At 39.2% G+C, this 26,059-nt stretch overlaps 1 protein-coding gene across 1 annotated transcript in view; it reads left to right on the top strand.

Moving 5' to 3' along the window:
* The window catches only part of NR5A1 (nuclear receptor subfamily 5 group A member 1), a 192,336-nt gene that overhangs the window by 1,258 nt on the left and 165,019 nt on the right, over positions 1-26,059 (top strand). The window contains exon 3 of the mRNA XM_073590712.1: positions 12,408-12,549. Coding sequence (XP_073446813.1) covers positions 12,408-12,549 — 142 coding nt within the window. The remainder of the gene's footprint in view (positions 1-12,407; positions 12,550-26,059) is intronic.

The raw sequence follows: 26,059 nt of genomic DNA, 5'->3' as shown, positions 1-26,059 counted from the left end.
TTATCTGGAGGATAGGGCTATAGCACTAGTCTATACAATACCCTGTGTGTTCAGGAGGGGATGGCAATATAGCACTATTGGAACAATAACCTGTATATGGGGGGGGGGGGGGGGGGGTAGTAAAATACTAATATTATAACAATACACTGTATAGCTGGGGATGATGGCAATATACTACTGCTATAACAAGACTCTGAATATCCGGGGGGATAGTAATATACTGCTATTATAACAATATACTGTATACCTGGGAGTGATAGTAATATACTGCTATTATAACAAGAGCCGGTATATGGTGGGGGGGATAGTAATATACTGCTGTTATAACAAGACCATTGAATATCCGGGGGTGATAGTAATATACTGCTATTATAACAAGAGCCGGTATATGGGGGGGGGGGGGGGGGGATAGTAATATACTGCTGTTATAACAAGACCATTGAATATCCGGGGGTGATAGTAATATACTGCTATTATAACAAGAGCCGGTATATGGGGGGGGGGGGGGGGGATAGTGATATACTGCTGTTATAACAAGACCCTGAATATCCGGGGGTGATAGTAATATACTGCTATTATAACAATACTCTGTATATCCGGGAGTGATAATACACTGCTATTATAACAATACCCTGTATATCCGTGGGTGATAGTAATATCCTGCAATTATAACAATACCCTGAATATCCATGGGTGATAGTAATATACTGCTATTATAAATACCCTGTATATCCGGGGGTGAAGGTAATACACTGCTATTATATCAATACCCTGTATATACGGGGGTGAAGGTAATACACTGCTATTATATCAATACCCTGTATATCCGGGGGTGAAGGTAATACACTGCTATTATAACAATACCCTGTATATCTGGGGGTGATATACTACACTGCTTTTATAACAATACACTGTATATTCCGGGGTGATGGCAATATACTGCTATTATAAAAATACCCTGTATATCCGGGGGTGAAGGTAATACACTGCTATTAATAATAATATCCTGTATATCTAAGGGGATGTCAATATACTGCTATTATAACAATACCCTGTATATCCAGGGGTGATGGCAATATACTGCTATTATAACAATACCCTGTATATCCAGTGGGGATGGCAATATACTGCTATAATACCAATATACTCTGTATATTGAGGGGTATGGCAATATATCACTATTATAGCAATACCCTGTGTATCCAGGGGTATGGCAATATATCACTACTATAAAAATACCCTGTATATTTAGGGATGATGGTAATATACTGCTATTATAACAATACCCTGTATATTCAGGGATGATGGTAATATACTGCTATTATAACAATACCCTGTATATTCAGGTGGAATGGCAGTATATCACTATTATAGCAATACCCTGTATATTCAGGGGGGATGGCAATATATTACTATTATAACAATACCCTGTATGTCGGGGGGATGCTAATATAGAGCTTTATAACAATACCTTGTAGATTCAGGGGGAATGGCAATATAGCACTATTATAACAATACCTTGTTTGTTCAGGGGGGCTGGGGGAGGGATGGCAATATACTGCATTTATAACAATACCCTGGATATTCGGGTGTGTGGGGGTGGCATTATAGTACTATAATATACAGTACAATACTCAGTATACTAATGGGGAATAGTAATCTAGTATTATAACTACCCTCTCTATTCAGTAGGGATATTAATCTAGCTCTAACATTTCACAGTATATTCAGGAGTGATGGTAATACAGTATTATTATATGCAGTGCTCAGCATATTTTATATTAATATATCATTATTATATACAGAGCTCATGTTTAGGGGAGTATAAATATTATATGACATAATGCTCAGTATGTTCAGCAGTAATAGTAATGCAGTATTATTATATACAGTGATAATTATTTAACTGAATGCTAATAATACAGTATTTTATATAGTGATTAATATATTAAAGACTAGTAATGCCATAAACAGTCGTCTATGGACTGATTTCACAGGGGCCATGGAATACATAATAGTAATACTTAGGTCTAGTATAAAGTATTGATTGCAGAGCACCTTGCCAATGCATGGAATTCACAAGGGTGAAATTAATACACTATTATATGTAATGCTGAATAAATCCACGTCGTTCTCAGAGATGGTAATAATGCAGTATTATTATATACAGTGCTCAGTATATTGCTGACAGCAATGTAGTATTATTCCATACAGAGCTTTGTGTAGTCATTAAAGTCACAGCACTGATAGCAGTGACAGCATGGAATGCCCACTGTATTAATGGATTTCTCAAATGTGATAGTACTATTACATACAATGCTCAGCATGATCAAGGGTGTAGTATTAAAAAAAGAAAGAAAAAAATATGTAATAAAATACTATATATATATATATATATATATATATACAAAATAAAAATATATATATATAATTAATAAAATTACTATATATATATATATATATATATATATATATATATATATATATATATAGTAATGCACAGTATGTTCAGGGGTGACAACAACAACAATATAGTACTATTATATGCAATACTCAGCATGGTCTGAAGTGATAGTAAAGCAGTATTCATTATATATAAATTAATAATGCAGTATTATTGTGTACAGTGCTAAGGTAATTGACAGGGGAGACAGTAATACAGTGACTGAATGCAATGGCCAGTACATTGTTGCTTTCACATACACTATGGTAATACAATATATACACACAGTGCTCAATGCATCCATTGATTTTCCAAAGGGGTGAGAAAACACTACTGCTATGTATGTAGATATATACAGTGACCAGTTTATTAACGGATTTCACAGGAGTTACAGAAATACATGATTAATTATTCTTATGATGTACAATGCTCAGTACAGTCATGTATTTCCCATCGGTGAGCATAATAAAAGTATTATTATTGTATAAAGTGCTAAGCTTATTCATTGGTTTCACAGAGGTATAGTAATAAGTGATAAATACGGTGCTTTCACAGGTGGACAGGAGTAAAACTATTACATACAGTGCCCAATATGTTCAGTGATTTCAGAAGGAAATTAGAATTCTAGATTAGTAAATCTAGCAACTGGTGTCACAAGATTGTTCCATCATCAGACTCTCAGCTAAAACTGGATTTTACTCTAATGGATCTGCATCTGTTCTTGCTTTCTAAAGCACAATATGATATTTCAAGACAAAGAATATGGGACGATATAGAAAATAAAAGTCACAGTCAGTTAAGTTCTACTCATTGTATCCATCGTTTTTATCTTCTATCATTGCCATTCATTTAAGCACATTTTAGGTGAATTTGGCATTACGGACAAAAAAAAAAAATATTCAGGAAAGAAATTTACTAACACAACTAGTTAGTCTGTTTTACAGAACATACTTAATATTTCATTATCATGATAAGGAATTAATCTCATGCTATGCATAGGATCATGTCACTTTACAAGGTTTTTTTTTTTTTTTTAATTCTTCAGTAAATGACTTTTTTTTTTTTTTTTTTAATATAAAAAGCCATATCTGACCACAGGGATGGTCTTAAAAACATTGTGCCTGCTGAATATATCACTTCTAGATGATCACTTAGATCACCCTACATTAATACATTGACCTGACCAATAGTAAACCTCAGGTGAGGAAAGTTCTAAAAGGACACATATACATTGATACATAGGCATTACTAAAGAAGAGACTGAAGATATGTCATATGGTAAAATAGAAAGGTCAACCAGTGCTGTCTATAATATTATGATGCTACCATTATACAGCTAAATTACCCAGGGTGAGAAGGTTAATACTCAAGTAAAATACTTCATATTGATATAGGAAATGAAAAAGCTGTGACTATTGCATTAGTTATAGTACAATTACTGGATATGACTTTAGTGTACAATCTAAAGTGCACATATCAGGCTGATAATATAGCATTACAATTAAAGATGTATGTATAATAGAAGCCTCTTTATATTACAAATCTATGTAGATCTCTCTGCTAATGTCCATGCTTCAATGCTAACTTTCATTATGTTTAATTACTAGACTAATTAGAGTATGTGTGCATATATATATTCAAATAGCCATTAAAAGGTATCAACTACTTAGGACTCTCAATTCTTAATATTTTTTTTATCTACTGGCTAACACGGTACAAAGATATACATCTTTCCTGTATCATATACTTCCCAGAATGCACATATAAACCAATGGATAAATTCAGAAATTCAGTTCTGCTACATCTCTATTCATATCATATATGTATGTATATATATATATATATATATATATATATATACACACACACACACACATACACACAGTATATATAGATATATATTTTATAGTATACATGATATAAATAGAGAACAGAGATGAATTTGACCTTTTCTTTATATGTGCATTCTGGGATGGCTACTAGTTGAGAGAATACATTATTTTATGAAAATCAAGAGAAATCTAACATTTCGCCACTAAGCGATCATTGTAGTCAGTTCTATGGTGCAGATTGGTTTTGTATAGCCTATTTAGTGCAGTGGTCCGTTTAACTAATATATACAAATATTCCAGGAATAGTCAGTGATTTAAAGATCATGAATGCGTTCTATTTTCTTGTTGTCCTACAACTATATTTGTATGATGAGCATCAAGTAAAATGCCATTAAGTATAGTATTGCAAAAAAAACTACATAAAAGTAGTGCGAGGCATAATATTTACAAAAAAAAGGGAGTTATTAATTTAAATCCAATATAGAAAGGTTAAAAAAAAAAACAGTGTAACAATAGAAGAACTATGAACCAGTGAGCATTGACATTATAAACAGATAAATAAATACAAGGATGCAAAGGCATACAAAGTATATAAATAGTTAACCATATTGAAAACGGATGCCAACAAAAGGTCCAACAATGGTAAATAATAATATAGTATAGATGGACCACAAATAAAGGGAAAAAGCAGATGTCGTAAAGGAATCAAGTAAGGGTACAAACAATGGTGAAAATGCACAGTAGCATAAAGAGAACCTGACCAGTTTGCGAAAATGCACTTGACCCGTGTTTTGCACCTGGCTATGTCAGGGTGTGTCCCTATGTGAAAGCACAAATATCTAATGTTATCAAGATCATGGCTTGAAACAAAGCTTACTGTCATTTTGCACATCTGTACATTTACTATATTCTAAAATTGCAAAAAAATATATAAAAAAATAAATTAATAATAAGAAATAATAATTATATATATAGTTTTTTTTTCCTTTGTAAATGTATGTGACTAAATTAACCAAGCGTTATATCTGTTGTATGTGCAGGATATTATAATTGCTTGTACACTAGAAATGATAGAGGTACATCTCACAAAATTAGAATATCATCAAAAAGTTCATTTATTTCAGTTCCTCAATACAAAAATTGAAACTCATATTATATAGAGTCATTACAGAGTGATCTACAGCTCGGGCAAAAATTAAGAGACCACCACACCAAATCCCTATCATGGGCAGCCCAATCTCCAGACCTGAACCCCATTGAAAACCTCTGGAATGTAATCAAGAGGAAGATGGATAGTCACAAGCCATCAAACAAAGAAGAACTGCTTATATTTTTGTACCAGGAGTGGCATAAGGTCACCCAAAAGCAGTGTGAAAGACAGGTGGAAAGCATGCCAAGACCCATGAAAGCTGTGATTAAAAATCATGGTTATTCCACAAAATATTGATTTCTGAACTCTTCCTGAGTTAAAACATTAGTATTGGTTGTTTCCAAATGATTCTGAACTTGTTTTCTTTGCATTATATGAGGTCTGAAAGCACTGTTTATTTATTTTTTTAATTTTGACCATTTCTACTTTTCAAAAAAACAGCAAAAAAAAAACAACAAAATGTATTGCTTGGAAATTCAGAGACATGTTGTCAGAAGATTGCAGACTAAAAGAACAATTTACATTTTACTCAAAAAATATACCTATAAAGAGAAAAATCAGACAAACTTAACATTTGAAAGTGGTCTCTTAATTTTTGCCAGAGCTGTATTTCACATGTTTATTTCTGTTAATGTTGATGATTATGGGTTACAGCCAATGACAACCCAAAAGTCATTATCTCAGTAAATTAGAATACTTTATAACAACAGCCTGAAAAAATTATTGCAAAATCCAAAATGTTGGCCTACTGAAATGTATGCTCAGTAAATGCACTCAATACTTGGTCGGGGTTCTTTTTGCATCAATTACTGCATCAATTCGGCGTGGCATGGAGGCGATCAGCCTGTGGCACTGCTGAGGTGTTATGGAAGCCCAGGTTGCTTTGATAGCAGCCTTCAGCTCATCTGCATTGTTGAGTCTGGTTTCTCTCATCTTCCTCTTGACAATACCCCATAGATTCTCTAAGGTTAAGGTCAGGCGAGTTTGCTGGCCAATCAAGCACAGTGATACTGTTGTTTGTAAACCAGGTATTGGTACTTTTGGCAGTGTGGACAGGTGCCAAGTCCTGCTGGAGAATGACATTTCCATCTCCAAAATACTTGTTGGCAGAGGGAAGCATGAAGTGCTCTAAAATTTCCTGGTAGACGGCTGCGCTGACTTTGGTCTTGATAAAACACAGCGGACCTACACCAGCAGATGACATGGCTCCCCAAACCATCACTGATTGTGGAAACTTCACACTAGACCTCAAGCAGCTTGGATTGTGGCCTCTCCACTCTTTCTCCAGACTCTGGGACCATGATTCCAAGGTCTACCTGTTTTACACACAACAAAACAAATCAAAGCAAACAAAGCTATCAAAGCAACGTGGGCTTCCATAACCCCTCAGCAGTGCCACAGGCTGATCGCCTCCATGCCACGCCACATTGATGCAGTAATTGATGCAAAAGGAGCCCCGACCAAGTATTGAGTGCATTTACTGAACATACATTTCAGTAGGCCAACATTTCAGATTGTAAAATCATTTTTTCAGGCTTGTGTTATAAAGTATTCTAATTTACTGAGATAATGACTTTTGGGTTTTCATTGACTGTAAGCCATAATCATCAACAGTAACAGAAATAAACATGGGAAATAGATCACTCTGTTTGTAATGACTCTATACATAATGGCAGTTTCACACGTCCAGATAATTCCGGTACAGGAAAAACCGGTACCAGAGCTATCCGTGTCTTTTTGTGTCCGTGTGCATATGTATGCCATCCGTGTGCTATCCATATGTCTATGTGTACCATCCGTGTGCTGTCCATATGCTGTCTGTGTGTCTGTGTCCGTGTTTTTGAAAAATTATTTTCAATGTTAACCCTTTGACTTTTAAAAACGCACACGGATCGCACACGGACAGCACACGGACAGCATCTGTGTGCAGTACGTGTTTACACGGACCCATTGACTTGTATGGGTCCGTGTGATTCGTGCTGTTGCACAAAAACGGACATGTCAGCGTGTTTTGCACATGTACACACGGTCCGTGAAAACACGCTGACATCTGCATAGACACATTCATTCGAATGTGTCTACGTGTGTCAGTGTCTCCGGTACGTGAGAAAACTGTCACTACACGTACCGGAGACACTGACGTGTGAAACTGCCCTAATATATGAGTTTCACTTTTTGTATTGAAGAACTAAAATAAATTGACGTTTTGATGATATTCTAATTTTGTGAGATGCACCTGTATGGGCTAGTAACATTACACACTTAGGACGTGTGCACATAGTGATAATGGTAGAGAAAAAAACAAAGAAAAATCCTCATGGTCAGGCAATATTTTTTGCCCGATACATGAATCTGCTGCATTTTCAATACTGGCACAGCTATGAAGTACACAACGCACTTTCGACACTCGCATAATTAAGCAAAGTCATTGCTAGGCTTTCCTTCACATAGCAAAGATTCAGCTCATTGTCTTAGCTCTGTACATAAATATCCTGTTCAGGGCAGCGGGTCTTGTTGGCACCCTTCCTCCACTAAGCACCCAGCAATCATACCCTACAAGTATACCAATCAAATTGGATTTGATTGTCTAAGGCAGTACAGGAGAAAGCCTTAATTGCACCTTGCAGAATTTGCACTGTATGAAAAAAAAAAAGCCTGACCATCCAGTAATAACAGTTTCCAGTCGCAAGTTCTCCGCATTGGAGGAATGTTGTCCTGTCATTGCCAAAACAAAGCGATCTATTGTTTGTGCCAAGCGTATTTTAAGAATTTGAAACAATGTTGATGGAGAGAATCCACAGAGAAATTTGTAGCGAGCGCGCTGAATAAAACGGCATTGTGTGAATGTGGACTCCTGTATAGCTAGCATGTACACCATTATTGGGAGGCTTAGAGTGGATACAAAGAGATTGTATGGAGTCATGTCAAGAATGCAACACAATGAAGGGAAGGAAGAGAAGAAATATTGTGGCTACAAACCTGTATACAAGTTTGCTTTCATCCAACACATCCTAAACTCCGCAGAATAATTGCTACTTGTGCGGGATATTTTGGAAAATAATTGAAATGCTTCTCTACCTTTAACAATGTTACTACCCCGTGTACAATGGCTTTGTGTAATTTCTCTTAAAGGGAATGGCAGTCGATCCACGTTGTCCAAACCACGGGCAGCATTAGAGTCTGGCTGCACGATTGCTTCAGCATTTCAGAATTTTTTTTTTCAAAACCCAAAAAACCATCATGGCCGCCTTCTTCCTTCACCGCTCTAGACAATTGATCGGGAGAGACCTGTCAATCAACTAGAGGGGTGCGGATAGTAGCCGGACTAATCTCATCTTTACCTATGCTTCCCGGCCGGATGTTCTCTGAAATGCTTCCACGCTACATACCTGCCACCAATCATTCAGGTAGGCTCTGATTTATGTTGCCTATGGATCGGGCATCATGAATCAATTGACAGGTGACAAAAAACAGAAATTATGTAATGAGCGAGGCACAACTTATCTTGTAAACCAGAAAAGAGTATAGACTCCTAAAATATAACTTTTAATGTTACCAAGTTAACCATCTTTGTGAATTCTCATTAACATCAAATATTAGTGGGTGTAAATCCAAAACGCATTATCTATTGAAAAGATTGTATTTCAATAAATGCTCTAAAATCTTCACTAGGAGATAAGTGCAATCACACCCTATTGCTCCCTACAGGAGACCCTGCCTGTCAGCGGAGATTGGCACCCTAATGCTAAACGGTATGGCGCCCCACTTGTCGGCGGCTGTCCTTTATATCCCTAAGCCTCCCTACTATAAAGTGTAGTACAGGTAGTATTAATCTCCAATAGACAATCAGATATTTTAATCCCTAAGCCTCCCCTTATATAAAGTGTAGTACAGGTAGTATTAATCTCCAATAGACAATCAGATATTTTAATTCCTAAGCCTCCCCTTGTATAAAGTGTAGTACAGGTAGTGGTAATCTCCAATAGACAATTAGATATTTTAATCCCTAAGCCTCCCCTACTTTAAATGGTAGTATTAATCTCCAATCAGATATTTTAAACCCTAATCGAGACCCGGGAACCTGCATGCCACCCAGCTGTTTGACAGCTGCAACACATGTAGGGATTGACTGTTTGTTAGGCAATCCCTGCAAGTCTGGCAGCTGTCGAATAGCCGTGACACATGCAGCCGCAGGGATTCAAACACGCCAAAGACACTCCGTTCGCCCCCCGAACATGCTCAGATAACACCTTATCTGAGCACGTTCACTCATCCCTAGTAAGAATACAGGGTGCAATAAGCCCTATTGTAACAACTAGCCAAAATACTTAAAAGACAGCTATCACATTGTATGAGCAGTCAGATTTGTGGAGCGCATGGTGTAGACTAGAGAATGATTAGCTGAGCAGAATGATATATAGGAAGTGGCATGACTATAATGTGTTAGTGTTGCAATCGTACTCAGGCCCTGGAGCATAGGGGGTCCAAAAGGTCTTTGGCCTATATAAAAAGTCCATTACTATTATAGATTTATATAGATATATAAATGGGGGCCCCTTTGGAGCTTTTGCATTGGGGCCCACAAGCTTCAAGTTACGCCACTGTATATAGGTTTAGGTATCAATTGAAATCTCTTGTGTTTGTGTGTAAGAGTCCAGTGGGCGGTCCTACTCAGTGCTTGACAGCTATCTTTGATGGAGGGAAGACTGTCATTCACTTAGTAGGACCGCCCACTGGACTCATACATACAAACCCTAGGGACATCAATGAATTAAATACAAGTTTTATTGAAACGCTTCCCACAGAAATGTATACCACTCTGATCAGCTCCTGCTCTTTAGTATCCTTCCTGCCGATCAGATACCATTTTCAACAAGACAGGTTCCCTTTAATTCTGCTCAATATTAAGCGATACAATTATTGATATAAAATAATGATATTAATATTATTATTATGGAACAGAATTAATTTCCGTTTTTTGGTTTGGTCCTTCACAACAGTCCCAGTATCTCCTGTGACCCCTTAGGAAAATTAATTGCCCATCCCTGCTTAGAATGGACTTGTGCAAATAGCGATAAGGGCAGGTGAAAACACAGTAAAATCCTCATGACTTTATGTAATCATTAGAAGACTTCAGGGGAAAGAGAGATAAGGGTTACATATCCTGCAGTCATACAAGCTCACGGAATATTTCTCCAGCCTGCTACGTACTGTGTTTCAAAGAAGCTGTAGAATACAAATGGTTCATAATTTTTAATGACACCACATTGCAAAAAATAATGCATGTTAGCCAAAGATGCATGATTCACAGTAAAAATTGCCCTAAATGTATCCAAAATCCTTCAACGTCACACAGCTAACATGGTCGTAAACTTTTTACATATCAATATTAAAGGGAATCTATCACTTTAATATTGATATGTCACCTAATTTGAGAGGAACATAATATAGAGACAGAGCTCCTGTTTCCAATGATGTGTCACTTATTGAGCTGCTTGCTTGATAAAATCACAGTTTTATCTACAGCACGAGATTATCACAAGAGGACTAGTAAACCAGCTGCCAGTTAGTCCTCCATATTCATGAACTGTGTATAACCCCGCTCCCACCACTGATTGGCAGCTTTCTGCCTTTGAACAGTGTACACAGAAAGCAGCCAATCAGCGGTGTGGGTGGAGTGATACAAGCTCAGCTGTCAAGAGAACTGCTAAATCTACAATAGAGAAAACGGTAATTTTATCAAAACTGCAACAAGCAGCTCAGTAAGTGACATCTCTAGAATCAGGGTCTCTGCCCTTTCAACATGCTGCTCTCAGATGAGATTAAAAAAACCTAGTGACAGATTTCCTTTAAAACGGTAGATATTGGCTTTAGCAATCTTAATAATTGTTATAGCGTTTCTATCGCTGTATAAACCATTTTTTGCAATACGTGTTGCACGAGCATCCAGACCTTAATATGTATTTTAATTAAAACAAAATGCGCAAGATAATTACCTTTTTTTTAAGGTAAATTGTGCTGCACTTCTTAAAAGCCCAACTTAGCACATGTCGAGTACTCCTGGGGCACAAAAGCTACGGGTCGAGAAGCTAGTCCCTAAAGACTTAAAGGGAATCTGTCAATCAGATCACCCCTCTTAAGCCGTCTGTATGGGCATGTAGGGCATAGGAAGCTGAATAAATTGATACCTTGTTATCTGCAACCCTATGTCTTATTCCAGAGAAATCCACATTGTTCTTAATATGTACATGAGCTGTTCAGATCTATGGGCTAGACATTGATCTTCCCAAGAATCTGCCTCCAGAGCTTATTGTAAATGGAAGGGGGTGTTACTAGTGCGAGACAAGTTGCTGCTAAAGTTCTTAATATACATTATATTAATGTTATGTGAACTAAATGATCATCTAATGGTATTGGGGGACTTCCAGTTTTTCTCTAAGTGCAGATGTCAGTGGAAAGAAGAACTGGGCATGTTGGATGTCAACATGTCCTATAGCTTACTCTTATTTAACAACCAACTGAGTCAGAAAATCTTATTTCCCTCTGCCCATATCTCCCCATCACACATACATGCTTAGCGGAGCACAGTATGCATGTGTATGAGACAGTTGGAAGGAAAATCTCATGGTCGAATGAGGGATTGTAAAAAAAGTAAGTTGAATGGGAACACTTCTGCAGTTTCAATCTTACTCTCTTCATTGATAATTTCCAAGTAATCATGTTCTTCCCACATTTGCGTAGGTTTCTTCACATATTCCGAGGAGATACCAAATCTCTTTGGACTTCCTATGAATTGTCTGTAGTATGCGTCTCTCCAATTTTCATCCCCCTTAAGACCAGAATCCCCCTAATTTCTCTCCTATAACTTATGCTATGTTATGTTTTATACATATTTGACCAATTCTTGATTTTATTTTGCTTTGCTATAAAATGCCTTTTGTATATATATAATCTGATTGGTTTTATGCTTTGTAAAATGTAGGGCTTCTTCAAGAGGACTGTCCAAAATAACAAGCGGTACACCTGCACAGAAAACCAAACCTGTAAAATAGACAAAACTCAAAGAAAGAGGTGTCCTTACTGCCGTTTCCAAAAGTGTCTAAATGTAGGAATGCGCCTGGAAGGTAAGACATCGGAGATGCTAAGTCAATTTTGTATTTATTGGGGCATTGGAAAATTTAAGGTAAAAAATTGCTCGCTGGAAAATCATTTTAGATTTTCATAGCCTTTAAAATAAACAAAAGGAAAAAAAAGTTAAACACAAACAGTGCCGTGAAAAAGTATTCATACCACAAGAACTTGTACACATTTTTTTCACGTTACATTCACAAACTTAAATGTATGTTATTGGGATTATAGGTGATATACCAACCAAAAATTACAAGTATTTGTTAAGTGTAAAGGAAATGATACAGGCTTTTCTGATTACTTAAAAAATATACATCTGAAAATTGTGACTCAGAATTTGTATTCAGCCCCCTGTAGTTTGATACCCCTAAATATTTCCTGAGTGACTAATTGTCTCCAGAAGTCACATAATTAGCAAATTGAGTCCACCCGTGTGTACTTTATTCTTAGTACATCTACAGCTGTTCTGTGAAGGTCTCAGAGGTTTGTTTCAGAATATTAGAGATCAAACAACATCATGAAAACAATACCAGATAGACCAGAGATAAAAAGTGAAGAAGAGTAAACAGCATTATGAAAAACAAGGAACACACCAGACAGGTCAGGGATAAAGTTGCCAAGATGTCTGGAGGAGCTACAGAGATCCACAGCTCAGGTGGGAGAGTCTGTCCACAGAACAACTATTAGTTGTATACTCCACAAATCTAACCTCTATGGAAGAGTTGCAAGAAGAAAGACATTTTGAAAGCAAGCTGTACGAAGTGCTGTTTGCAGGTGCAAAAAGCAATGTAGGGGACACAGCGAGCATGTGGAAAAAGGGGCTCTGGTGAGATGAGGCCAAAGGAGAACTTTTGGGGGTAAATGCAAATTGCTACAGTTAGGTCCATATATATTTGGACAGAGACATTTTTCTAATTTTGGTTCCAGACATTACCACAGTGAATCTTAAACAAAACAATTCAGATGCAGTTGAAGTTCAGACTTTCAGCTTTCATTTGAAAGTATCCACATTAAGGCTGAGTTCACACGTCGTGTTTTTTTCGCGGCGGTTTTAAATTAGCGATTTTGCCGTGAAAAATAAGCATCCCATGCAATCCTATGGGATTCCGCAATGCTGTGCTTATGTTGCGCTTTTCCCCGGAATCGCTTCACGGTAAAAAACGCAGCATTCTCATTAATTTAGCGTAATTGCGGCTATTCCGCCCACATAGGAATGCATTGTTCTGCTTACTTTCCACATGTGGCTGTTCCCACCATGCGAAAAGTAAGCAGAACATTTGTGGATGGTACCCATGGTTCGGAGGAGAGGAGACTGTCCTCCAGGCTGTGGGTACCATATCCCTGTAAAAAATAGAATTAAAATAAAAAATATTGTTATTCTCACCTTCCGGCGTCCCGCGCAGCCATCCCGCCTCTCTCCACGCTCCCGGTCCCAGTAATCCTTTGCGAGAATGACCGTGATGACGTCTTGCGGTCATTCACGATGACGTCGCGGGAGCGCGACGTCTCGCGGTCATTCGCGCAAAGGATTACTGGGACCGGTAGCGTGAAGAGAGGCGGGAAGGCTGCGCAGGACGCCAGAAGGTGAGAATAACAATATTTTTTATTTTTTTATTATTTTTTACATTTTATCTTTTACTACTGATGCCGCATAGGCAGCATCACTAGTAAAAAGTTGGTCACACTTGTCAAACACTATGTTTGACGAGTGTGAGCAACCTGTCAATCAGTTCTTCAAGCGATGCTCCAGATCGCTTGGAAAATGCTAGCATTCTGCAAGCTAATTACGCTTGCAAATCGCTAGTTTTTCCACGGGAAAATCGCGGGAATTTAAAATGCGATTTTCCCGCGGAATGGAATTCTGGAATTCTCGCAGTAACTTCCGTGAGAGTTTCGCTACATGCGAACGTAGCCTTAAATTGGATGAAGGGTTTAGGAGTTTCAGCTCCTTAACATGTGCCACCCTGTTTTTAAAGGGACCAAAAGAAACTGGACAATTGACTCCAAGGCTATTTCATGGACAGGTGTGGGCAATCCCTTCGTTATGTCATTCTCAATTAAGCAGATAAAAGGCCTGGAGTTGATTTGAGGCGTGGTGCTTGCATTTGGAAGGTTTTGCTGTGAAGGAAACATGGTGTCAAAGGAGCTCTCCATGCAGGTGAAACAAGCCATCATTAAGCTGCAAAAACAGAAAAACCCCATCTGAGCAATTGCTACAACATTAGGAGTGGCAAAATCTACAGTTTGGTACATCCTGAGAAAGAAAGAAAACACTTGTGAACTCATCAATGCAAAAAGACCTGGGCGCCCATGGAAGAGAACAGTGGTGGATGATTGCAGAATAGTCTCCATGGTGAAGAGAAACCCCTTCACAACAGCCAACCAAGTGAACAACACTCTCCAGGAGGTAGGGGTATCAATATCCAAATCTACCATAAAGAGAAGACTGCACAGTGCAAGCCACTCATAAGCATCAAGAATCAAAAGGCTAGACTGGACTTTGTTAAAAAAACATCTAAAAAAGCCTGCACAGTCCTGGAAGAACATTCTTTGGACAGATGAAACCAAGATCAACCTCTACCAGAATGATGGAAAGAGAAAAGTATGGCGAAGGCGTGGTACAGCTCATGATCCAAAGCATACCACATCATCTGTAAAACACGGCGGAGGCAGTGTGATGGCTTGGGCATGCATGGCTGCCATTGGCACTGGGTCACTAGTGTTTATTGATGATGTGACACAGGACAGAAGCAGCCGAATGAATTCTGAGGTATTCAGAGCCATACTGTGTGCCCAGATCCAGCCAAATGCAGCCAAACCGATTGGTCATCATTTCATACTACAGATGGACAATGACCCAAAACATAAAGCCAAAGCAACACAGGAGTTTATTAAAGCAAAGAAGTGGAATATTCTTGAATGGCAAAGTTAGTCACCTGATCTCAACCCAATTGAGCATGCATTTCACTATTAAAGACTAAACTTCAGACAGAAAGGCCCACAAACAAACAGCAACTGGAAACCACCGCAGTGAAGGCCTGGCAGAGCATCAAAAAGGAGGAAACACAGCGTCTGGTGATGTCCATGAGTTCAAGCCTCTTGGCAGTGATTGCCAACAAAGGGTTTTCAACCAAGTACTAGAAATGAACATTTTATTTACAAGTATTTAATCTGTCCAATTACTTTTGGTCCCTTTAAAAACAGGGTGGCACATGTTAAAGAGCTGAAACTCCTAAACCCTTCATCCAATTTTAATGTGGATACCCTCAAATGAAAGCTGAAAGTCTGAACTTCATCTGCATCTGAATTGTTTTGTTTAAAATTCATTGTGGTAATGTCTAGAACCAAAATTAGAAAAATGTTGTCTCTGTCCAAATATATATGGACCTAACTATATATGTGGTGGAAAACTAGCACTGCACATTGCCTTGAAAACATTATCCCCACTATGACACATAGTGGTGGCATCATGCCTTGGGGATGCTTTTCTTCAATAGAGACAGGGAAGTTGATCAGAGTTGATGGGGTTTGTATGTTCTCCCCGTGTTTGTGTGGGTTTCCTCCGGGTACTCCGGTTTCCTCCCACATTCTAAAGACATACTGATAGGGAATTTAGATTGTGAGCCCCATCGGGGACAGTGATGATGATGTGTGCAAACTGTAAAGCGCTGCGGAATATGTTAGCGCTATATAAAAAATAAAGATTATTATTATTATATTATGGGAAAATGGATGGAGCTATATACAGGGCAATCCTGGAGGAAAACTTATCAGAGGCTTCAAAAGACTTGACAATGGGGTGTAGGTTCACCTTCCAGCAGGATAATGATCCTATACTTTCTGACAGAGCTACTATGGAGGGTTTAGATCAAAGCACATTCATGAGTGTGAATGGCCCTAAGTCCAGACCGAAATCCCATTGAGTATCTGTGGCAAGACTTGAAAATTGCTGATGACAGATGCCTCCATCCAATCTACTGAGCGAGAGCTAGTGTGCAAAGAAAAAGGGGCAAAATGTCACGTCTAGATGTGCAAAGCTGGTAGAGACAGACCCTAAAAGATTGCAGCAGTGATTGCAGCGAAAGGTGGTCCTACAAAGTATTGACTCAGGGGGGGCTTAGTACAAATGCCCAGCACAATATTCAGATTTATGTTTTTTAAATATTTAGAAAACCCTGTATCTCCTTTAGACTTCACAAATAATTGCTACTTTCTGTTAGTATATCACATAAAATACATCTACGTTTGTGCGTGTAATGTGAAAAAAAGTGTACAAGTTCACGGGGTATGAATGCCTTTTCAAAGCAATGTAGTACTAATATATAATGCAACATATATATATTTTATTCATATATATATATATATATATATATATATATATATGCATCTCTATGTATACCACATGATCGTTTTTCTCATTTTGGTTATTATAGAGATATACACACACAAAATGAGAAAATAGTAGCATATGGTATAAATAGACAGATATACCTTATTTTTCGGACTATAGAAGTGGAAAATAGGGGAAAAAAATATTTGAAGCAAAAAATGTGGTAAAATATTTAATAACATAAATAACATACTATTATATGTGGTGTTATTATAAATAATAGTATGTTATTATGTTGGAAGCTGCAGGTAGAAGATGGTGCTGCGGGACCAGTGTGGTGTCTGTAAAGTACTATATGAAGACGCTGAAGGGTGAGTATAAGAATGGGGGCACAGGGCTTATAGCACCACTCCAGCACTGAAAGATAACACTGGAGTGCTGCTTTAATAACCCATGGGAGAACTATAACTGGGAGTTATAGTTCACCACAGGAGCCGCAGACGGCTTTTTTATGTGTTGTAATTAATAAACTTTTAATTAATTCTTACTTGTACGGGCTGTGCTCACTGTGTTCAGTGCAGGTCCTGCAGCCAGCCATGCTAGAAAACCGAGTCTCTCTCTACAGCTGACAGGACCTTGTGGTGAGATAAAGAAGGGCTGGAGCATCACATGACAGCACAGAGCCCCCTCACGTACCTCACCACAGGTCCTGTAAGAAGCTGCATTGTTTCTAGTGCAGTGTCTGCAGGACCTGATGACATAGAAGCGCTCTTGCCCGCCCACTTCATTACTTCACACAGGCCCTATATGGGTGCACTCAGCATCTGTTCAGCTCGGGCTGTGCTGTCAGGTATGTGGCGATCCCTTCTGTGGCACCCTGCTCCTGCCCCTTCCTCCACCGGACACACATCTTCCCAGCCGCTGCAGGAATCCGGCGCTTGGGAAACCATGTGGGTCCGCTGTTTAAGTGAAGGAATATTTATTTGCTGTTCCCCACCCACTGCTTGGTGCTGACAGGTGGGCGGGGAAGTGGCTATTGAATATTCCTTCACTTTAAGCATCAGGACCACGTGGTTTCCTCAGTGCCGGATTCCTGCAGCAGCAACATTTTCCTGCCTCCTTTGAGTGCGATCCCACTCCGTCGCTGCCCCCTCTTCAGACGGTACATTCGGACCATAAGACACATCCCACTCTTTCCTTTCAAATTTGGATGAAAAAAAAAGTGTGTCCAAGACTGTGTGCAAACGTTGCGGATTTTGATGCATTTCCACAGCATTTTTGGACGCACTGAATTGCATCAAATCCGCATTGTAGTACAGTACTAATGATAGTCAATGGGAATTTGAGAATTGGTGTGCACATGGCTGCGGAAAAATCCACTCGGATTCACAGCGGTTTTTTCCCACATGTCAATTTTTTGTGCTTATATTAACCCCTTAACCCCCAAGGGTGGTTTGCGCGTTCATGACCAGGCCAATTTTTATGTGGGTGTAAGCGACTATTTGGTATTTCCCTTGTCATATCTATAAACTCGCAAAGAGCTGGATATTGACTTAAAGGGCCACTTAATATGGTGGTAATGGTGGCTTCCGAAAGGAGCCACTCCTTGGCTGGGTCCTTCCCTGGAGGAAGATCTGGCTAGTCCCGTGTTTGAGACTCTTAAATGAGGCTCCACGGACTTTATTTGCATAAGCGACTATTAGGGCGCATGGCAGAGCTCGGAAGGGAAGCAGCGCCATTTGACTTTTTTGGCTGGAATTGAGATCGGACACCATGTCGCATTTGGAAAGCCCCTGATGTACCAAAACAGTGGAAACCCCCCACAAATGACACCATTTTGGAAACTAGACCCCCCAAGGAACTTATCTAGATGTGTGGTTAGTACTTTGAACCCCCAAGGGCTTCACAGAAGTTTATAACGTACAGCCGTACAATTAAAAAATCATATTTTTTCCACAAAAATGATCTTTTCACCCTCAATTTTTATTTTTCCAAGGGTAACAGGACCCTAAAAGTTATTGTGCAATTTGTCCTGAGTACGCTGATACCCCATATGTGGAGGTAAACCACTATTTGGGCACATGGCAGAGCTTGGAAGGGAAGCAGCGCCATTTGACTTTTTTGGCTGGAATTGGGATTGGACGCCATGCCGCGTTTGGAAAGCCCCTGATTTACCTAAACAGTGGAAACCCCACACAAATGACACCATTTTGGAAACTAGACCCCCCAAGGAACTTATCAAGATGTGTGGTGAGCACTTTGAACCCCCAAGGACTTCACAGAAGTTTATAATGCCCGGGCATGAAAATAAAAAAAAATCATATTTTTTCCACAAACATGATCTTTTAGTCCCCAATTTTTTTATTTTCCCAAGGGTAACAGGAGAAATTGGACCCAAAAGTTGTTGTCCAATTTGTCCTGAGTACGCTGATACCCTATATGTGGGAGAAAACTACTGCATGGGCACACGTCGGGGCTCGGAAGGGAAGTAGTGATGTTTTGGAATGCAGACTTTGATGGAATGGTCTGCGGGTGTCATGTCACGTTTGGAGAGCCTCTGATGTGCCTAAACTGTTGAAACTCCCCACAAGTGACCCCATTTTGGAAACTAGACCCCCACGGAACTTATCTGGATGTGTGGTGAGCACTTTGAACCCCCAAGTGCTGCACAGAAGTTTATAACTCCCGGGCGTGAAAATAAAAAAATCATTTTTTTTCCACAAAAATGATATTTTTGCCCCCAATGTTTTATTTTCCTAAGGGTAACAGGAGAAATTGGTCCCCAGAAGTTGTTTTGCAATTTGTCCTGAGTAGGCTGATACCCTATATGTGGGGGTAAAACACTGTTTGGGCACATGGCAGAGCTTGGAAGGGAAGGAGCACCATTTGACTTTTTCAATGCAGAATTGGCTGGAATTGAGATCAGGCGCCATGTTGCATTTGGAGAGCACCTGATGTGCCCAAACAGTGGAAACCCCCCAATTCTAACTCCAACCCTAACCCCAACACACCCCTAACCCTTATCTCCGCCCTAACCCTAACTCTAGCCCTAACCCTAGCCCTAACCCTAATGGGAAAATGGAAATAAATACATTTTTTTAATTTTATTATTTTTCCCTAACTAAGGGGGTGATAACGGGGGGTTTGATTTACTATTTATGGCGGGTTTTTACATTTGGTAGCTGTCACACGCTAAAAGATGCTTTTTAATGTAAAAATAGTTTATGCATCACCACATTTTGAGAGCTATAATTTTTCCATATTTTGATCCACCGAGTCATGTGAGGTCTTGTTTTTGCGGGACGAGTTGATGTTTTTATTGGTACCATTTTTGGGCACGTGACTTTTTTTATCGCTTTTTATTCCGATTTTTGGGACGCAGAATGAACAAAAACCAGAATTTCATGAATTTCTTTTGGGGGGTGCGTTTATACCATTCTGCGTGCGGTAAAATTGATAAGGCGGTTTTATTCTTCGGGTCAGTACGGTTACGGCGATACCTCATTTATGTTTCTTTATGTTTTGGTGCTTTTATGCAATGAAAACAATTTTATATAAAAAATAATTATTTTTGCATCGCTTTATTCTGCGAGCTATAACTTTTTTATTTTTTCGCTGATGATGCTGTTTGGTGGCTCGTTTTTTGCGGGACAAGATGACGTTTTCAATGGTACCATGGTTATTTATATCCGTCTTTTTGATCGCGCGTTATTGCACTTTTTGTTCGGCGGTATGATGATAAAGCTTTATTTTTTGGTTTGTCTTTTATTTTTATTTTTTAAGGGGTTGGCTAAGGGGGTTAACTAATGGGACAGTTTTATAGGGTGGGTCGTTACGGATGCGGCGATACCAAATATGTGTACTTTTAATGTTTTTTTATTATTTCCAAAAAATGAATTTATTAGGGAATATTTATTTATTTTTTTTATTTATTTAGCGATTTTTTATAAATTATTTTTACACTTTTTTAAAAACTTTATTACAATGTCCCAGGGGGGACATAACTGTCATGTGACAGATCGCTGATCTGTCACATCACAGATCGCTGTGACAGATCAGCTATCTGTCACAGGCAGTGCTGCAGGCTTCCTCGTGCCTACGCTTTGCAGGCACTGAGGAAGCCAGCTCCCTGCAGGCCCCCGAAGGTCCCCGCCACCATTTTGGATCCGGGGACCTGCAGGGAAGAAGGCCCCCGCAGCAGCGCTGCACATTGCGCTGCTGTGGGGGTCTCAGGGAAGCACGGAGGGAGCCCCCTCCCTCCCGATGCTTCCTTAAACCCCCGGTACACTGCGATCATGTTTGATCTCAGTGTGCCAGGGGTTAACGTGTCGGGGGCGGTCCGTGACCACCCCTGACACATAGTGCCGGGTGTCAGCTGTGATAATCAGCTGACACCCGGCCGCGATCAGCGGCGCTTACCACGTGGGCGCCGCTGATCGCTATGACGTACTATCCCGTCCCTGGGAATTAAGTCCCAGGGCACATGGATGGGATAGTACGTCATCTGGCCGAAAGGGGTTAAGGGAAATCCACACATCAAAAAACGCACAACAATCCGCAACAAAACCGCAATTGATTCACAAGAAATCCGCATGAAATCTGAAAGCATTTTGGCCTCTGTTTTCTGCCAAGAGATGCAGATTCTGTGCGGAAAATTCCGCAGCCAAAGCAATGTGTGCACATACCCTTATGGTCCGAAAAATACGGTATGTAAAATATCTACACATATATTTACAGTACTATATACATATGTATCTATAATTATACCATATGTCACTTTTTTCTCATTTTGAGATTATATATATATATTAGTGGGGAAAATAAGTATTTGATACACTGCCGATTTTGCATGTTTTCCTTCCTACAAATAATGGTGAGGTCTGTAATTTTTTTTGTAGGTGCACTTCACCTGTGAGAGACAGAATATAAAAATAAATAACAGAAAGTCACATTGCGTGATTTTTACATAATTAATTTGCATTTTATTGCTTGAAATAAGTATGTGATACAATAGAAAAACAGAACTTAATATTTGGTACAGAAACCTTTGCAATTACAGAGGTCAGACGTTTCCTGTGGTTCTTGACCAAGTTTGCACACATTGCAGCAGGGATTTTGGCCCACTCCTCCATACAGATCTTCTCCAGATCTTTCAGGTTTCGGGGCTGTCACTGAGCAACATTGAGTTTTAGCTCCCTCCAAATATTTTCTATTGGGTTCAGGTCTGGAGACTGGCTAGGTCACTGAAGGACCGTGAAATGCTTCTTACAGAGCCACTCCTTAGTTGACCAGGTTGTGTGTTTCTGGTCATTGTCATGCTGGAAGACCCAGGAACAAGCCAACTTCAATGCTCTTACTGAGGGAAGGAAGTTGTTGGCCAAAATATTGTGATACATGACCCCATCCATCCTCCCTTCAAATACAATGCAGTTGTCAGTGTCCCCTTTCCAGAAAAAAATCCCCAAAGTATGATGTTTCTCTCCTCATCCTTCACGGTTGGGACGATGTTCTTGGGGTTGTACTCATCCTTCTTCTTCCTCCAAATATGGTTTGTGGAGTGGATATGAAAAAGTTGTATTTTGGTCTCATCTGACCACATGACCTTCTCCCATGCCTCCTCTGGATCATTCAGATGGTCATTAGCAAGCTTAAAGCGGGCCTGGACATATGCTGGTGTGAACAGCGGGACCTTGCGTGCCCTGCAGGATTTTAATTCATGACGGCGTAGTGTGTTTTTAATGGTAATGTTTGAGACTGTGTTCCCAGCTCTCTTCAGGTCATTGACCAGGTCTTTCCATGTAGTTCTTCGCAGATTCTTGACCTTTCTCAGAATCCTCGTTTCCTCATGAGGCAAAATTTTGCATGGAGCCCTAGACCGAGGAAGACTGACAGTCATCTTATGTTTCTTCCATTTTCTAAATAATTGTGCCAACATTTGTTGCTGTCTCACCAAGATGCTTGCCTATTGTCCTGTAGCCAAACCCAGCCTTGTGCAGGTCTAAAATTTTGTCCCAGGTGTCCTTCAACAGTTCTTTTGTCTTGGCCATGGTGGAGAGGTTGGAGTGTGATTGAGCATGTGGACAGGTGTCTTTTACACAGGTAATGTGTTCAAACAGGTGCAATTAATACAGATAATGAGTGCGGAGTAGGAGGCTTCTTAAAGAAAAGCTAACAGGTCTGTGAGCCAGAATTATTGCTGGTTGGTAGGTGATCAAATACTTAGCTACTTATTTCATGCAAAAAAAGGGAATTTAATTATTTACACATCATACAATATGATTTTATGGATTTTTTTTAAAGATTCTGTCTCTCACAGTTGACGTGTACATACGATAAAAATGACAGACCTCTCCATTCTTTGTAGGTGGGAAAACTTGCAACATTAGCAGTGTATCAAATACTTATTTTCCTCACTGTATATAGCAATTCTTATTTCATATTTTAGACTTCCTTTCTGACTCAGAATATATTTATAATTAAAAAATACGAATACAAACTTTAAATATCAGTAGGTGAAATCAATATTAATTCCATTTAAATGGTTATTCCAAGTGAACAGCCCATACCTAAAAGCAATTAATTTCAGTGATCATCTGTCATAAACATTGGAAGCTGTCTATGTATAAATGCATTTTTTCCTGGAAGTATTCTTTTTTTTCCTCAAGGTCGTTCTTTTCTGTCTGTAGTGCATTTTCCTCCATATTACCTCAGAAACCCTCAGAAGCTTGTCATACCTAGAATTTATACATTCTAACATTTAGAAGTGTAATTTGCAATCATGACAGTGTGTCCACTGGATGCTGTTGTGATTCTGCAGTCTCCAGCTACAAAGTCACTTTACTCTCAAACTTGGACTACCCCTTCAAGCCTCACCCAGATTTTCCTAGAACATTCAAAAAACTTTCCATTGAGGCCCATTAGAAGAAATGCTGCACAAACTATTCTTGTTTCGGAGGTTTGTTTTGCAAGACAACCCCACCAAAGTTGGAAGGGCATGATAATTTGTCCCTTTCTATATATACTCCTCGACAATGAAATTGCAACATTGAGAAGGAAAAGTTGTGGAATTATGAAAATGACAGGATGGATAAACGTGTTACTGATATGCAAATGGTGGAAAAATGGAGACAAAATGTTCAAAACATCTCGATTTATGCACGGAAATCTCCACACATAGCTTTGGCACCATCAGTGAATTATTATTATTATTGGCTGTCTGAGGAACGTTCATCAAGATCCACTGCTTGCAGCTCGATGAGCAATTGAGGACCAATGATAGCCCAGATATGCTCGATGTTAGACGATTCCCAAGTGCATTCAGTGAGGCAGGACATTTCTCAGACAACTATCAATATCCTCATTGATAACAGCCAAGGCTGTAAGTGCGGGATTTCTGCATGTGGTGCGCATACTCAACAGTGAATAAATCAAGATGTTTTGAAAATTTTTGTTATCAGTTTTTATCATTTGCAGATCAGTGTCATATCTATTCATCATATGCGATTTCCATTATTTCACAACTTTTTCTTCATTGCGTTGCAAATATAAGGGAGAAGACTGGCCAATGGTTATTTCTGCATCCCTAAATACCCTACACAGGTGTCCCTGGGTGTGTGCAGGGTTTGTTTGAACTTCTGTCACTCTCAGACTGCATACTGCGGTAAATAGGAGCAAGTTGTGATGCTTTGTTGTCATGAAAAATGAGACAAGCGTTAACAATAAAATAAACTCATGTTTACTTGGTCTTGGAACTATGTACTTCAGGTAGTAGGTAAAATACTTGAATTCCTCACCTGCATTACATGACAGAGGCACAAACGTTTTGGATGCGGACAGTGGCACATCACTTGTGAGAAACATTGCTGAAGTACAACAGGTTTGGCTGAGGACCTCCATCTTCCCAATACTGGGCCACACGGGTCAATGAGTTTTGTTGTGACCAATGCCACCCAGTACTACACTCTGTGGACTATATAAAAGACCTCTTCCAGCCTTAAGGTATAGAAGAAGTCTTCTATACCTTATGGACATGTCATAGCCTGTTTGATCCCGTGTTCTTTCACCAATATCTCCAGGTATGGCAAACACTAAGACTCATGCTTAAAAGTCTCCTTCACTAGATGCCCCAACTTGCCTGCCATGAGGAGAAACTCCTCTGAAATCTTTTTTCTTTGATAATGAAGGCTCCTACTACCTTTTTTTTAAGCCGCCTCTTCTCAGCATACATCCAATATGGCTGACAATCCTGAGAGTACTTTTCCTTTCTCTGTAGCAGAATTAGAATAACTTCAAAACAGGAACTAACTCCTGATGCCCATTTATTCCTCCCTGTGGGAAGAGGTTTGGTGCAACAACTCCATTCCTGTCTATGAGTGTTTAGTTGCTAGATCTGTATATAAAGATAGAACAAAAAAAACTCCCACAGGCTCACACAGGGAGAGCATGTGACTATTTCCTGTTTTTCCTGTGTCTGAGAGAAGCAGCCTGCTGTAGGTGCTGCACAGATAGAGACACACAATAGATTTATTCCTGATCTATTAAGCTTATCATATATTGTTCCTGATTGTTCCTGAATAAAGAAGCTCTGTTGTCACATGCTTGGAGAGTATCCTGAATAATCCGCTGCCAACACTCCCCAAACTATAGACTGGCCTTACATGAGCCTACATGAGGAATAATCACAAAACAGGTCATATTAAATATACATTCAGGAGTTTTCAGAGAGCATGTTCAGACATTTTCTCCTCCTTTACACCCCCCTTTAATGATTGCCATCCTAGGCAATCTATGACCCGTAAGAACTAGTTAATATTACACACTATAAAAGTATAAATCATGACTTATGTCTTGAGGTATCTGGCTGCCTTCTACACCGGTCACTGGCATTGCACAGTACCTGATCCTTTATGGTTAAATTGATCCACTGCAGATCACATTCAAGTAGAATTTTCTGAAATTCCATTTCCTGGCAAATTTCAACAATTTGGAGCTCGGTTCATGCAGATCCCCAAAAAATAAATCAATAAGCCCAATTACCAATCCCTCAATATTCCAGAAAATGAAAGATAACTGTCTAAATCAGAAAGTATACATATTTTAGAAAGTTTATTAATACTTTTTGCACACTGTAGTGCAGCAGTGTCCACACTGTGCAGTGATGAGGCAGTGACCCAGCA

This window comes from Dendrobates tinctorius, unplaced genomic scaffold (assembly GCF_039654945.1).
Source record: "Dendrobates tinctorius isolate UK_male_01 unplaced genomic scaffold, ASM3965494v1 ptg000120l, whole genome shotgun sequence".
NCBI classification, from domain to species: Eukaryota; Metazoa; Chordata; class Amphibia; order Anura; family Dendrobatidae; genus Dendrobates; species Dendrobates tinctorius.
The sequence above is the reverse complement of the archived record's forward strand: the minus strand, read 5'-3'. Positions and strand labels throughout refer to the sequence as shown.